The sequence below is a fragment of the Pempheris klunzingeri genome, chromosome 7 (genome assembly GCF_042242105.1).
Source record: "Pempheris klunzingeri isolate RE-2024b chromosome 7, fPemKlu1.hap1, whole genome shotgun sequence".
NCBI lineage: Eukaryota > Metazoa > Chordata > Actinopteri > Acropomatiformes > Pempheridae > Pempheris > Pempheris klunzingeri.
In genome coordinates, this window is record NC_092018.1 from 25,531,588 (window position 1) to 25,548,643 (window position 17,056).

At 42.3% G+C, this 17,056-nt stretch overlaps 1 protein-coding gene across 1 annotated transcript in view; it reads right to left on the reverse strand.

The window, feature by feature from the left end:
- The window catches only part of zdhhc8b (zinc finger DHHC-type palmitoyltransferase 8b), a 55,887-nt gene that overhangs the window by 3,421 nt on the left and 35,410 nt on the right, over nucleotides 1-17,056 (reverse strand). Inside the window, exons 2-9 of the mRNA XM_070834450.1 lie at nucleotides 7,923-8,044; nucleotides 5,578-5,735; nucleotides 4,793-4,965; nucleotides 4,455-4,557; nucleotides 3,957-4,048; nucleotides 2,303-2,435; nucleotides 1,306-1,411; nucleotides 123-229 (exon numbers count right to left, since the gene is read on the reverse strand). Coding sequence (XP_070690551.1) covers nucleotides 123-229; nucleotides 1,306-1,411; nucleotides 2,303-2,435; nucleotides 3,957-4,048; nucleotides 4,455-4,557; nucleotides 4,793-4,965; nucleotides 5,578-5,735; nucleotides 7,923-8,044 — 994 coding nt within the window. The remainder of the gene's footprint in view (nucleotides 1-122; nucleotides 230-1,305; nucleotides 1,412-2,302; nucleotides 2,436-3,956; nucleotides 4,049-4,454; nucleotides 4,558-4,792; nucleotides 4,966-5,577; nucleotides 5,736-7,922; nucleotides 8,045-17,056) is intronic.

The window sequence follows — 17,056 nt, forward strand, 5'->3', positions numbered from 1 at the left end:
GGAAAATGTGACTGAAGTCCTTTTGCACCAGGCAATGAAATCCTGCTAATCTTACTACCATAATAATGATGCTGCATTAAGAACGCATCTCGTACATAAGTGCCAAACAAATCATGTCTTACCTTCTCTCCAGCAGTGTGGTAGTGGACTTTCGGCATGGTGCCAAAGGACGGCCTGAATTTGTACATGGCTGGAGTGGAAGGGTGGGTCTTACCAGAAAGAGAACTCTCTACGACACACACACAGAGAGAGGACCAGAGTTAAGACTGCACAGACATTAGAAATGACACCATTACACCGGCTCTGATTGACTTTGTTCATTTCTGGGAAAGAAGACAAAACCTCAGAGATGAATTCCAAATTAATTCATGAATTATCAAAGTAAAGAGGCTGTAGGGATCGAGTTCTCAAAAACCACACCATCGCCATTCCCGCAGAATGAAAATGAATTGGACTGGGTGGGTCGTCCATTCTGTAACTGATATGAAACATATTTAAGGCCTGCAGCTGCCAGCGGCCCATCCTCGACCGGCAAGCATGTAGCTGCTCCTTTGCTCTGGTGCACAAGTGTCTCTGAGGGATATGCCAAGAACTCTTACTTCCTCCAAACTGTTTATAAAGAGGGAGGCAATTCAGTTTGTCCTGCTGCAGTACTTTGAAGGACCACCAGGCAGTGGTGGTGCTCCACAGAAGAGCATAAAGTGTTCACTCCCTGACATAATGCAGCATGACACTGGAGATCCTCCGGAGATAACCTGCCGTAACGATATCTTATTAACATTTAATACTATTGACTTCAACAGTATGGAGAACACATTAGCACTGGCTAACTACAACCACACCAGGATCTGTCACAGTTCCTTATTTTTAGCAGATGTCTTCCAAAAGCAGGTGGTTATTTTTTGGTTAGAGTCCTGGTTCTAGACCATATTCCTCTCTCATCCCTCCATTTGACAGAGCTCCGTTGCCACACACAACCAGAAAAAAAGGTGGTGATTCATGTTGCAATGCTTCATTGTGAAATCTTTCCATTGTGCCACAAATCAGGTGCTGATTCAGTAAACACGGCTTGCTTTTTTGCTACAAATCATGCCTATTATCCAGCGTGGCATATAAAAAGCCATTGACCTGCCATTTGGGTGGACATTTATCACACTGAACTAGGGCCAAGACACACACAGGGACACTGGTGATGCACAGAGGGAGTTTGGTACATCCCTGACGGCGAAAGAGAAATGGGATTGACGCTGCCTAACAGGAGAGTTGTTGGTGAATACAGGGAAGTTGCGTTCCTGTGTCTCTTACCTTCGCTGGAGGTCAGCTGACTTTTCAGCTGGTTGTACCTGTCAGCTTTGGGCGGCAGCGGCGGCTGGGTCTCTTTGTCGTCCAGGCCGTCCAGACTGCTTTTGGACTACATGGAAGAACAGCAGGGTGTTAAAAGCATCCAGAACAGGTGGGGCAACAGCAGAGGAATTAGACGGAGCATGTGTTAGTGTTGGGGATGCACCAACACAACTCTCGCAGATGGTTGTAGGGTAGCAAAGCTGCACTAGGCAGCTGCTCTACTTGAGCTTAAATGTATTCTTTTTCTGACTAATGAAGTGGAAATGGGGAAAGGAAATGAACAGTTGTTTCTCTCAGTAGAGCATTAATTTGGTCATATTTTGATTGAGCATTACACTTCTATAACAATGTCAGACTCCTGATGGAGAATTAATTTAAAAAAAAATCAGTGTGACAGAACCAGAGATGTCTTCTTTTTTATTCCACGCATTCTTCATCCTCATCAAAAACCTGGTGACTACATTAACTACAATGCAACTGGACTGCAGACAGTTCATGCAGAGATTCGGCTGCGCTGTGCTACAGTAGTGGGGACAGACGATAACTACTATGCCTGTAAGGACAATGAATTAGCAACACCAACCAATTACAAACTGTTAACTTTAACAATAAATGGCATGAACGGAAACCAACGGCTGCATATCTGTGAATCACTCAGCTTTGATGTCAAGTGCCTAATAATATCCTTTTAATGAAAAAATGACTTGAATGTAATAATCCCAAAAATAATCCTGTTACATGTTGCCTTGAGTAGGAGCTTGTTTGGGAAATGGGAAACTAGGAACAGAACTGTGACTACAACCCATTATACGTTTGTGAAACGAGACTATGGGAAGAAACCAAAGCAAGAGAAAACGGTTACACCACTGCAGATGAAGGACTAAATGTAGGTCAGTCGGATGATGGAGTAAGAGAGAAATAACAGCGAAAAAGCTCTGTAGTAATTGTGAACACTCACCTTGGAGCTGACGATGGTGCTGTGGATGCCGTTGTCGCTGACCTTGATGGTGATTTGTCTGTCTGACAGGTCAGGTCTAATGAATGGGGGCTGAATTTTCATATGGGGCTTTTTCCTCGGGTCCAACATGTACCTGCAGAGGAATGGCATGAGTAAAAACAGCCTCTTTATTGTCACGTTCACACTACTTTTCAATTTTCAGTTTTCATATGTATGGTGCAGCAGTCAGCATTGGCATTATACTTGCAACAGTGTCCACTGCCTCTTAGGAAGCAACCAGGATGACAAATTTGCAACTCTGTCACAGCCAAACCAGCACAGGCAAATTCTTAATGTAGTCTCACTGCAGCCTAAATCTTTAGAATTTAGTCTTTATTTCTACATGAAAAATACTGTTTCCTGTATCTTATGTTCACCTAGAATAGCTTCTATAATGTTATGTGCAGTGAGGCTTGAGATTCTTTATGAATAAATGGAAATAAAAACAATGCCAGTTTATATTCCATGGGATTGTTACATATGTATATACAGATATATGAAGTGATGTATGTACTGAACATGTATGCCCATCTATGAAATAAAACATATCGAAATGTACAGTAAAACAGGTAACAATGACAATGTGATCTCAGCACTCACTCCTCTCTTACTGCACCTTATCTCCCTTCCACAGATATACAGCAGAGTACTATGATGAAATTAGCAAAGCACTTTGAATAATCCCATTTGGCTGGTTACACACTTTAAAACAGACATGTCCAACACCACTTCCTAAGTGAGTCTTACAAGGTTTTTGTTTTAATGTTTAATGTCAGTGACTCGATTAATGTTTAATAGTTAGCATGAAAACTTGGGAAGTAACATTTGGCATATTTTCCGAGCCGTCTTCACATATTTCAAGTAATCAACTCCAACATATGAAAAGCCCACGGCACTAAATGAATGGCACTGATCTGCTGCGGCACTGCTGATTATTAAAAGATTCTTCTGACATTTCATTCACTTTCAGTCAGGTCCAACATGCTTTGAGTGGTTCAGTAAATAAAAAGCCTTCCACTGGGGACTAGGCAACAACTTTGAAGGAAGATGCTTGTAACAGCATTTCACCCCCACCTGCTGTTGTCTCTCTGCAGTCACACTGTTGATTTTTATGGAATGGGATTTGTCCCTATAGGTTGTAAAACTGGCGTTCTGGGTTTTACCCATGTTTTGTGTGTGTGTGTGTGTGTGTGTGTGTGTGTGTGTGTGGAAGCACGTTGACTAGCTCTGTGCTTTGTTTCTCATTAACTGTTGTTCTACAGAGTGATTCAATTCTCTCAGCCATCTGCCTCCCCCCGGGGTTGCTGGCTGCTTTCATACAGAACTGGATACACACCTCCACAACCATCTAAGAGCATGTGCATACACACACATAAATGCTGCCAACTGTGTTACTATTGCAGCTATTGCGATGGTGCTACGGCATGGATGGCATGGGCTTTTATTGGCCCTGGTACACATGCATATGCATAAGAGTGCATCTGCATAAAAACACACAAACAGCGGCACTCATTAAAAATCATTAGGAGTTAAATCTGCACTGACAGAAAAAACCCTGGAAAGCATCTACTGCATACATACATACACACACATGCAGCATTATAAAGCATCTTACCTAGGTGCCAGGGGACTGCATAAGACATACTCCACGTTGCCACAGCAACCCCTGGTGAAGGGATTTACTCCTCCACGAAACTTGCCCGTCACCTGAGGAACACAACGCCTTGTTTAGATCCAGCAGCAAGGGAAGCACAAGGCCACAGTGCACACACACACACACACACACACTTTTCCATACACACAGGGGGCTACTGCTTGAATACAAAATAGGTGATTCATGTTGTTGAAGCATCACATAATTAGTGCATATGGGATTATTCGTACGGCTGCTGTGTTGGCCCTTTTACTGGCTGTTTTTACTATCTTTAATGAGGTAAATCTGTTTCTGTGCCCAGTTGCCAACAGTCAGGCGGCTCCGGGCGTGAATGTTTGGACCAGTGTCAGTGTGGAACAGGGCTGCACGGCTCTGTTGATCTTCGCTGGATAAACAACAGACGAATGATTGTTTGTGTGTGTACTTTCAGAACAAGCTCCTCTGCTGGTCCCTCCTCACCTGTTCGTTGGTTGTTCGACCTCGAGCAACAAGCACCATATGGAAACCTGTGAGTCCCATGACTGGAATAAAGAAAAGCCCTGCGATGCACATCACCACTAGACTGGACACAAAGGTCAAGCTCAACAACAATATAAAGGTGACAAGAAGACGAGCTGATGTATTGTAACAACCATTGACTCCGCTAGAAGGACAAAGCTAACAGCACCAAACGCTTGTCCACTCAGGAAACATTATTCTGAAAAATAAGATGAACAAGCTCAAGTGCTCATTTAAAAAAAAAAAAAAAAAAACAGAAGTAGGCTTTGCAGTGTGATTTCCAGTGAGTGAAAGGATACGTGACAGTGGTGTGCAGTGCTCCCAGTCTCTCTCGGTGGTGGAGGACAAAGATGAGGCCGAAGGAGAAAACTCCCACCATGTGGATGCTCAACGACAGCAGGAAGAGGAAGAAGTAGCGATAGTTCCTCCTCCCGATGCAGTTGTTCACCCAGGGACAGTGGTGGTCGAAGTCCTGAGGGAGGAGGGAGGGAGTCACACTTGTGTTTGCTCCTTGTGTCGCTAGTCAGACATTGAGCCTTAATAAATAATAAAACATAGGAGGATACAACGCGGTGTAATTCTGCAGCCTGTGTGTAGGAGTGTATTAACGTCCTGATGTGTGTGTCTTACGTTTGTACGACCAAAATGAGGATTTGACAGCCAGTACTGACGACTGTATTTTACGGTTGAAGCTGCCAAAAGCTTTATGTTTATGCTTGATGTTTATGCCAGTAATTATGATCTTTAATGATGACTGTTTTTTTTGTGCTAAAAACACAGATATATCAAATTATTTATATATATATATATATATATATATATATATATATATATATATATATATATATATATATATTTGTTTTTTCAGTGTTTGTCTAGAATCTTGATTCTTGGCAACACGTCGTATGTACAAACAAACTACATCACATATCATATCAAACATGCCCAGTGCAAACAGGATCACATAGTTGATAAAAAGCTAATATTGACTACCTTGATGTTTATTTAGATTTTGGTGTCTGCATGTAATTGCGTTTGTATCCCCCACCCACACACCCACACACACACACACACACACACATACCTCCACACAGTTGTCACAGACGCTGCAGTGCGAGCAGCGAGGCGGCCTGTAGAAGTGACAGGTAGCGCACCACTTCATCCGGACCTGAATGCCCTTGATCTCCACATTCTTGTAGAGCGGCGCTCGGAAATCATCGTCCTTGTCCTCGTCTTCATCCGCTGCAAAACACACACACACACACAGATGGGCACATTAGCAGAACAGATGCATATTGTGTGTGTGAGGAAAACAGTCACAAACGCAGGGGAAAAAAAGGATGATTCTGATTTCTGTATCTCAGTGAAGCTCACCCCTCTGCTGGGGGCCTGCAGAGAGAAATGAACATTAAAGACATGACCTGCTCCTTCAGGCCTGTTTTTAACATTAAGACTGATGAACAAGCACCCCCATAACTTCATACATTATCAGAATGGAGGCTTTTTTATTAGGGTTAAACCTCTAACCCAGGCCAAGCTGGTTCCTTGCTCTGACACAACCATAAGCCCATAAGCTCTAAACTACAGTGGCAGAGTACAGCAGTGGCATTTCTGCTGTCCTGCAGTCAATCAAAGTGTTTATGAGAGCCTTTGTACAGGGTGCCACTTTCCTGCGACTGAGAGCTTTTTGCTTTGGAGCTGCTGTGCAAAATAAAATGTCTTTCAGCTGATCAAAGGGCACTTTCAAATGATCTACACGGTGCTCCAACCTGAGAAAATAATTTCACAGTATAATAATAACTACAGGGAGATCCAGGTACACACACATACACACACAAAGAGAAAAAAAAGAGAAGACAAAGGTACAGCACAGAAATAAACAGTACCACAAGCCAAGATTGCTCTGTTATTATGGCTGTCAAGTCTCTTCAAATAGATTTTAAAGGTAAACCGCCTGCCAAACCAACAAACACAAAAAGCAGCTACGCCTGCGTCTCCTCTGACAGCTTCTTTTCTGTAAACGCTCCATGTGTAGACTATCCATCAGACAAAGCAGTGGCCTAGTTCATACAAAATACAGTTACACTGCAAAAATAACATGCAGTTTGGTTCAATTACAGCTTTGGCCTGACATAAGAGAAACAAATTCACTATGACCTGAAGTATTTTCACCTCTTTTTACTGAAATTGTTGATTTGCATTAACAGCTCTTTTACTCATTTATTCCTGATGAATTTCTCATGTCTACTTACACCTCATTGCATCTAAATACATGTAGTGTCTCAATCTTTATCAAGTACATTTCAGGCTAAACCCTGTTATCACCTTTCATGTTAAACTGTGTTCATCTTCAAACATACCTGCTGGTGGTATAAAACTATAGAATTTAGTCCTAACATTTTCTTTCAACATCCTCTGGGATCAAAGACAAAATATTTTTTCTGGCACGCTGCACTTCTCGCGGGTCAAATCCAATTAAATGAAAGTCACCACATCACCACATCCCCATGTCACAGTGGGATACAGTTGTGGCACAACTCTACAGTGTGTTAAACTTCAAAGTCAGATCCTGCATAATGTCAGAGCACCTTTTAACCACGGGAAACTTTTCCAACAGACAATGTCACTGAGTTCTGCTAAGTGAAGTACATTTTGCAAAATTGCACTAAATTGTGAAAATTGCAGAACCTCCTGATGTTTTTTTGCTTGTATCTGTGTAGCTGTTAGCCACGGTCATCTCTCTCTTCTCTCTATTACCTCACTTTGCAGTTTCGGCAAAAAAGAAAATGACAATAAATTGCAGTGCCATTCGTCGATGACCTGAATGGAGAAATCCTTGGTGCACACCAACCTTTCATTCTCACTTTTATAATCTGGATGATGGAGTGATTTTCTGAGCAGTTCATGGCTCTGTCAGTTCTTTTCTTTTTTTTTTTTTTTTAAGTCAAAACTTTACTGGTGGGTCTGCTGCCTTTGAGATATATAATCAAGAGAAAACTCCTCGTCCCTCGGTAGTCTATAAAACCCAGCAGGGCAGTGGAAGCAGAAGGCCACCGTCACCTCTGGGGAGGCAGATAACCCGCACTTCATACAACCTAATGATTATTACCCTTTTATGGGGAGAGAGAGACAATTCCTTATCATTTACTAGCGCATTACAAACATCCCTGGGGATGAGTTCAATCATCATTACTTAACCCAGATAGCGCCAAGCACAAGAGGCCTGAATCAGTCAGCACGGCTTGTTTGACAGGCTGAGCAGCTGAGAGATACTCAATACTGCCTGCTACATGAAACCTTGTATAACTTCCTGCATGTAGAGCATGCTGACTTTAACAGGCTGTATGGCTGATAATGGGGTAGTGGGTTTCCCCAGAATTCTGCTGTGTTAAAAACACCATTTACACCTTCACCAGCATGCGTACAAACCTCTGGGGTAAACACCAGGGTCCATGAAGGTTGCCATGCTGAAGTTGGCCAAGACGAAGAGGAAGACCAGGCCATTGTAGAGGGGCACAGCGGGAGAGATTACCTTCGTCAACCAGGGGCACCTAGAGACACAAACAAAGGAGCAGAGATTAGGATTCTTTCTGCCTATCACGTGGCACCAAATCACATTCAGTCACATTTTAATTATTGATGTGATGTGATTCTCTTGTTCAAGTATGAGTGACCATGACATATTGAAATGTGCCTTTTCAAATGAGCCCTCTCATCCTACTCTTATGAGTCTTGGTAATAAAGTGGAGTGATAATCACGACAGGAAACATAAGGAGAGTGACTTAGAGCATGCTTGGTATTTATACAATAAAAAGAAATGGATGTGCCTCAAAGACAATTGCTTGCTTCCTTCATGCTTCCTCCTTATTTAGGTGTCCATCTTAAAGAATAGAAAGATGACAGCACCATGAAGAGAATGACAGCGCCACGCCCATCTGAGCATGTAAACCAAGCTGAGGTGACGCTGCAGTGGTCTACTGTTAAACGGCTTTTCCCATCAGCCAGTTTTTGGCCAAACTACACCCAGTGACACAGGACACTGCCACATGGCAGGAGGGGACTTTGGCTCTCTGTGATGACAGTTACAGATAAATATTCAATCAGCACAAAGGCCAAGATTGAATTTTTGGATTCAGAGTAGATGTCACACTAGTCCGTGTTGAACCTTCATCTGATGACATTTGCATGTGCAGGGATCTACTAACCTATGTGTATCTATATGTGTATAACACACTGAGGGAAATACAGGAGGAGCACTCACTGTTATCCTTATTACCTGGTGCATATAACCCTATCTGAATCGTGACTGCATGATGCAAAATATAGCTATGAGTCCACAGCAATGCTAGCATTATTTCAGGTCTGATGAACTCCTCTTGCAGTAAAAGCCTCCCTCTGAACTGTGGCTCAACCTAGCTGTGGGGCATTTGCCTTCACATACATGTGATTTAACGCTCTGCTGTGCTGATAAATTAGGCTGACCACCTCAATAGTAACGTGTCAGGTCAGCCGCTGGGGTCATCAGTGGAGAAACTCCTTTAAATTCCACCAACATTTGGCATCAATACTGACCTTCTCCACTGCCTGGAAGTCATAACTCAGTCAGCGCTGTAAAATATTCAACTGTGGAGACACCTGAATCACACCCACAGCCCTGCTCAATCACTTGGACTGAAATGTCAAGACACTGCATGCTTCCTAGGGTGCTATCAGTCGAGCCAAGTGTTTGTACGGTCGCTGTAGAGATGAAACACCGCCCAAATGAAGATGTATTAACGCCTACAGTTGGACATAAAGCAGAGATCCTGCAGGACAGACACTCAAAGAGAATTTATGAATTAATAAAGTATCTTGCAAGAGAGGGAGGCGTTTCAAAACGAGACGTTCATTTTCCCTTTCCAGCTCTCTTTCCCGACACGATGACTACTACGCCCATGGCCACTTGCACACATCATATACACACATACACACACATTCTGACGTCAAAAAGTCAATTCCTGTTCCCCGTGCCCTGCGATCGTCTTCAATCTATACCGCCTTTCCTGCTCCTCCAGTCCGCTTTTGCTTTGTTGAATAATTCAGAGCTGAGAATCACTGACAGAGAATAGAGAGGTGCTAACGGGAATGAGGTGGCCTCCCATAACCAGTCTGCAGTGGTCCACAGCTTGGCGAGGGGCTCCATTCATTCCTGTTTTCATGTTCATTTTTGTTGAAACTATCTGTTGCTGCAGTTCTTGGCCAGGTCTGCATTGTAAAAGAGATCACTGATTTCAACAGGACAAACCTGGTTGAATAAAGGCTAAGTAATTAAAAAAAAAAATCTTCCAAGGTATCAGTGAACACATCAGGACAACATTGAAGATGATTATAAGTGACTTCATTCACATCACAGCTCACATTATAATCATTGTCTTAATACTCCATTACATGAACAGTATAAACTCATTAGAGGCAAAGATACATTTCCTTATAATTAGACAATCACCAGGAAATCACATTCCGTTAAGAAGGCATGCAGCGGATTTACAGCTATAATTATGTCTTTTTTAAAGATTTTTCGCCACACTAATAGTGTGGCTAAAAACTACTCGATAGTTAAAGAGGTTAAAAATTGGATGGGATTTGGCTGATTGGATATAATGATAGTAAGTGTGACTCTAGTGAGGAGTAAAGAGTAGTACCATGCTGTGTCATCACAGCTTTGGCAGCGAGTAGACAAGGTACAAGTGCCTAAAAAAAAGTGATCAAAGAAAAGCAGTTCCACCATCTTACAAAATCCCAATTTACTCGGCTGTCAAATGATCATGTAGTTTTGCCCACAATGATTCAGTCGGGCCAGAGAAGGGAAAAAAGCGCAGCTGACAGCATCCATTTTAGGAGCCTGGGAGCAGACAGCGTGGGAGGAAAATGTGACTGAGAAAACGGCTGATTAAGGCCACAGACATTGGTTAATTGTGTAGGAGTAACAAATAACCACAGAGCGCTTATCAACACTGTTTACTAGCCACTTGTACTGCTTGTGAAACCATGGGGCAGAGAAGCCTCTTTACTTGTCAAAAGGTTTGGACAAGATTTCTAAAACTGTAGGGACTTTTGCTGCCAAAAGTGCTCTAATGTAATGAGGTTGTGTTCCTAGTTCAAAGTCCTGAGGCTGGCTAAAGTGGAAGAAAGGCCTGGATTCTGTTTGGTAATTAAAATTGCCTGCAAACAAGAGAAGGAGAGGCAACGAAGCGGCCACCTTGGAAGCAATCAGCATTTAAATCAGCAGCTCAACAGCCCCTGAACATGCTCTGCACACTGTCACGACGGACGTGGAGAGATAACATTCATGCTGAGAGATAAAAGAAATGAAAATTACATTTCATTCCCAGGTTGAAATGAGGAGAAGAGCCAGGTAAAAATGAGGGATTATTCCAGGAAAGAGGAGTAATCCACAGCTTGGTCCTCAGGCTGGCAGAGCAACACACCGTCTCCTCATAACCTTCAGGTCAGGAGGAGGCAGCCTGCCACCACAGCTATGAGCACAGCTCTCACACAGCAGCTTTCACTTTCTCTTTGTACCTTAGCACCATCGAGATGAGTTTGGACTCTTTTCTGGAGCGTACTCAGTTTAAAAAGGACTCGTGGACATTTTTATCCAAAGTGTTTTGTCATGATACGCTTGTGATTCAACTAAATCAAATGCATCAAAACAGTTTAGTTAATGTTTCACAATCAACTGCTTGAATATTAACATGAATGATATTACAGTGTGTCATCGTATATCTAATTCTAATGGCATTATTATTATTATTAGGATTATAAATGCTTGGAAATTTGTGAATTCATGATGATAGAGTAGATGAAAAAACAGCACAGTGGACTTACAAACCTGAAGTCTCCAGAAATACTGTTTGTTAACAAATTCACAGTAACAAAATACTACAAATAAATAAATGATTATAATAAAACAATATAATAATAAAAATGAATAAATGAATTGATGCAGCTTTAATTGATCCCTTCCCTTACTCAGTATTCTGGTCATTCGACTTTCGCTGCCCAGTTTCCAGAAGTGAGCAGTCAAAATCTGTGTTTTAAATATTCATGATAGATTCCTTTAGGTGTGACACACACTCGGATCAAATTCATGTAAACTTCAGTTTTACCTCGCTCTAAGCTGTATGGTGGCACTAGTTTCCCTTTCTGTGTTTTTTTTCCTTTTGCAGGCCTCATCTCATTAGTGGATAATAAAGATGCTGCATCTGAAATCCACCCCTGAGACGTGGTGAGATCACAAAGCACAAACACACACTTAGCTTTGTCCATCATTAGCTTAGGGACTGAAAGACAGAATCTTAGCCTAAGGTATCTGATCATGCCTTCTCATTCGCCACAGCAGTAGGGGAGTCTACGGTTGGGTTTTAAGATTAGAGAAAACACCCCGGCTTTCTGGTGATGATAACCCAGCTGTCTCTCAAAAAGCCTGGGCACAAATCCTGTCTTAAAAACCCAGCTGATTGCCAGCCACCCTAAAAAACACAGGCCTTGAGTCCGTTGATTAAACAAAATCTGGGTGGAAGGAACACTTTGAAATGAAGCCTCTAATCCCACTGCTGAGGAAAACCTATGGAGGGAGGAAAACGGTACGTGGTTTATGTAAACTAATTAGGAGCTTGATGAAGAACTTACAGCTTCTTATGGTGGTAGGATTGGTGTGTTGGCACGGTTACAGCTTTAAATAAGACTGCGATAATCAATCACATCTAGCATGGAAAGCCGTCTACATGCTCGCTACACACTACACACCCCGAAAGCTATTTGGCTACTCAAATCTTTCTGTCCTTCATTTGCCTGCTTTTGGATCGGAGCAGAAAAAGCAGCCATGCCTTTGAAGTTACTCTTATCTGTTCTTCTAGTGGCTCTGGGACGAGGGTGGGGGGATTTTGTGGGTGGAGGGCAGTGCCATCAAAGAGAAAACTGAGTCAACTGAGTCCTTTTGGCACTGACGGGTAGCACTTTTCTTGGTCCAACATGAAGGTAGACATTTTCCCCAGATGCCACTCTTTGTGAATGAAGGGTGATGCACTAACACACATGCATGTGTCTGACTCATTCAGGAATGAAGTGCAGGTCTGCTGCTCAGTGAAATTCAAGTCAGCCACCTGAACTCAGTCCATTATTATTGTCAAGATTCCACTTGATTGTCGCTCTTGAATCCTTAATGTTAATCTCTCTCTAATAAAAGAGTTTGGTCTAGACCTGCTCTTTATGGAAAGCGTCTTGAGATAACGCTGTTATGAATTGGCACTACATAAATAAAGATTGATTGATTGACTTATATCCACTACATCCAATCTAGAAACACAGTATCATGCATGACAGTTACAGGACTCCTACTATTTAGAATATTACTTCCAAAAAATTGGGAAACTAACAAAAGACAGACCATCTTTTTTGACAAAGTCCCTACAGCTATACAGAAGGCATCATACAACTGTTTTCATAAGATAAGTAGTACTGTGTGACCTGTGAAATCAGTCTCTCCTCTTTAAAAAGCAGCTTAACACCAGCTGCTTTAACCTCCCTTCTTTCTGCCGTGATGTGAAAGTGAGCTCCACTTCCAACCAGAGAGGGCAGTGGCACTCTTCTCGGCCCAGTATTCTGTTACGGTTTAATCTCAAATACAGTAGCTCCGACTTGCTTTCAAAGTAGAACAGGAGAGGCAGTAGACTACTGAGCTAAAAGAAACAAAATCCCAGTTAATACCCAAATTAAATAACAAATATCTGATAATAGAGCTTAAAAGATTTTCTAAAAGACTTACTCTGTTTGGAACATTTCATTCTCACAAAGAGCCAGACAACCTTCAGCCGCCACTGTGGTTAATATAGTGCTGTGTAGACTAAGAGAAAATAAAATACAAAGCATCTCCAGTTTAAGGTGTATTCTAAAGGATCAGTGTATAACCTATTATCAGGACCAGAAATCAGCTTAATCAGACTGTAATGTTAGTGAGCATGATTAACACCTGTAAGAGGAGACAATGCTGCCTAGGAACAATCACAGTAATATGTTCAGTGGGGCACACATGGAAGGCCTGTTCTCCTGCCGACTGCCAGCTGAGACCCAGTAATCCAGAAGCTGTTGCGAGGCTGATGTCATTTCACCTCTGAAGAAGTGTTTCTTAAAAAGGATTAAAAATGTTAATTGCATTCTAATGGCTTTGGTCCTGATTGCTGCATTAAGAAATCTGTCTCACCGGGCCCATCATTAACAGTCTGTTACATTATTTTACCCCCCATCTTCACCCTGCACCACCTGAAACACCGCTGGGATTATTTTCCAGATTCATTTCCACTCTTCGAGATCTGTCAAACTTATTTTACTCCTCGTAGGACTCATGAACAGCAGCATCACTTGCTGCTGACTCCACTGGGACCTGCCAATCTCTGTTGCAAACCCATCTCTGAGGCTCTGCATTCACACACACGCACACACACACACACACACACACACTTGTCATTTAGTATTCTACACTCCAACAGGCCTGTTGTCAGTGCAGACAGTGGTGATGTTTGCCGGAGGCGTGGAGCTGAGCAGTTCAGATGGGAGGCATGAAATCCATTTCCTCAAACCCTAAGTTATTCATTGGGGATGGGTATTCTCTCTTTTTTAGCCACAAACTGGACAGCAACACGATATCTAGCCAGAATTGTATATTCGCATTTCCCACCTTTAGTCTAGAAAACGTTCCCAGAGCTGAGAGTGATGTCTTCAAACTGAATTGCTTCTTTTGTCAGAATTGACGGTTGACAAAACAAGCAATACATTTGAGGAGAACAATGGAAATCTAAATTGTCATTTTCTACTGAATCCCATCAAGACATGTTCTGGTGAGTTTTTTTCCACCAATAGTTCAATTACCTTGTTAAAAATTCTAAACACTACATCTGTTATTTTCCCCCATTGATAAAAACATTCACATCACTAATTAGACCACTGTTGTCTCCTGCACTAGCTGTGATGCCACAAAAATCTCGCTTTGTACGTAGACACGTTAAACTCCGATTTAAGGTGAGCACAGGGGGACTAGAACAATGACGTAACAATCAAGCAAAACACATTTTTGATTGAAAAGGGGCGTCAGGTTTTTTCTAATGGTTATTGTGCATGAACAGACTTGAAAATTACCACAAACCTTATAGATTGGGAGACAGAAAAAAATCAAGCCCCATTTTAGCTGTGTTTATTGATGAGGAGACAGCCTTCAGGAATGACTGCCTTCACTCTGAGAGAACAGAGCAGAGGAAGGACCTGTGCAGCTGCAGGGTACACTGTGCTCCATCTGCATTTCAGCTCACTGTGATTTGCATTTTCATAATTGCACAAGAGGTCCATTTGAAATGAAATAGAATGTTTTGCCCCCCAAATGCTGCCCTCTTGTAATTTACATATTCATAACTCCGTCATTATTGTGTGTAGAAAGAGGAAAGCAGGATAGCTGTCCCATCCGGAAAAACATTTCCATTCCCCTCAGCAACAGATGTAGTTTAACCAGTTTACCACAGTAAATTAAATCACACTAAAAATAAGCCCAGTGAGCACTGATACTATTACCTACACTGCCTGGTTCCTTACCTACATGGCTCATGTTTAAATCAACAGTTTGACTCCAGGCTATATTTACAGCCGCTACATAACAAGGAGCTCAGGAATTCATTTTTTAAAATGAATTTGATTTTGCAGATTTCGAAGAGTCAAGGGTGTTTTTTTTTTTGCAACACTGACTGTAACTTAATCTACTTTAGAATAACAGAATTTCATTCATATTCCCTGCAGAGTTTCCTATTAATGTGGATTAGCAGTTTGTGGGAGCAGATGTCACATTTTTCAAACGTGGATCTCGCTTTGTGATAGACCACATATTTCCATATAACAAGAGAAATACGCTCTCTCACACACAGTCACACTTTGCTATCTTCCTGTTTATTTCCCCCATTAGGAATCCATGAAAGAAGAAATCTCTCTCTCTCACACACACACACACACACACACACACACACACGCAAAGTATCTCCCAAAATGACCTCACTCACTCCAGTAAACCTCCAACAAATCAACAACGTCTGCTCTCATAATCCAATCAAACAAATGTCAATCACTCATCCTCATGGAAAACAGTTTGCGTTGAAACGAGTCCAATAACTGACACAACAAACACAACCATGTGAATGCATTCACAGACACAGTGTGTGGTGTGAGCTGGTGTGTAGTGTAATCTCCCCAAGGGGTGATGACACATGTGCTGCCCATCTTTCAGGCTCCCCGTGGGAAACTGGAAACCAGCACAGTGCCCCTTAGTCAGTTGGAATAAATGAGGTTTATGGGGCCAAAGACACTGAGGCTTAACTAGACAAGTATAGTAAATATCTATGGGTGTTTAGACCACAGTGGCGAGGGCAGTCAGCTCTGCCAGTGCAACTGTTGCCTCTGTGTTTGTGCGTGCATGTTAAGCTCCGCCACTTTGAAATATGCATCTGTGTGAAACCCTATCTGGATATTGACTTTTGTGCAGGGATGAGTGGGTGGATTCAGCTAACATGGACGCCCCTCCCGTCAGACAGCAATTGGGGCTGCTCACTCAGTTGCCAGGCTGATATGTACAAGGGGAAAGCAATGCCTGCAGAAGTTGGCTGGCCCTGTGTCACATTCCCAGCCACTCTTATTCTAAGCCCTGAGCACAGCGGCCTGCGTGTGTGGAGTTATGACTCAAAGAGGCGACAGACAGAGTCACTTAGTCTGCTTCAGCAGCTTGTTTTCAGGTAACTGGGTGCAGGACATTGGTGTTGCACAATTAATTCAACAGAGGCAGTGAGTTACATTCAACTCCATGAAGACTCTCTAAGAATGTTGATCATGCAAGAGTTGAGCTCATCCTACTGTAACAGCTGCAGTGAAGGCCCGCTCACACCAGAGAGGGGCACAGTGAAATTCGTCCACACGCCTTCTTGTAATACGAAGTTCTACAGGCTGGTAATGTTGTGACCACTCAGTTAATCAGTGAACTACTGTAGTTGGCAAGGGGGAAGAAGGCCTAAAACATAAACTTGTAATGATGTGTGCCACCTGTCAATGCATCTTCCCAATTCATTTTTACATCAAGATTAATCAGACAATCAGGCTTAGTTTGTGAATCAACTCCATGACAATTGAGCAAACTCCTTAAGACTCTTTGGTCAAACTACTGTCAAGAATGAGCTTTCAACTCTCTAGCCTGAATGTTAATGATTTTGAAATAACAAATAAGCAAATCAAACAATAAGACTTCAAGTCCCTGTTTCTTATCCAACACATCTAGCTGACAGAGGCCAGTCAGTGCACTTTGGTAAATGTAGATTTATTCTCAGCCAAAGCAAATGGAGACAGGCACCCGGCTGGGACAGACTCAGCAACTGTGAGGAGAAGATAGATAAGAAGGACTGAGGTGAAACCTGAGGAGGTACTCCAGAAATACAGCAGATACACAGACACAAACAAACACACACACACACACGCACAGAGGGAGTGTAATGTCAAATGT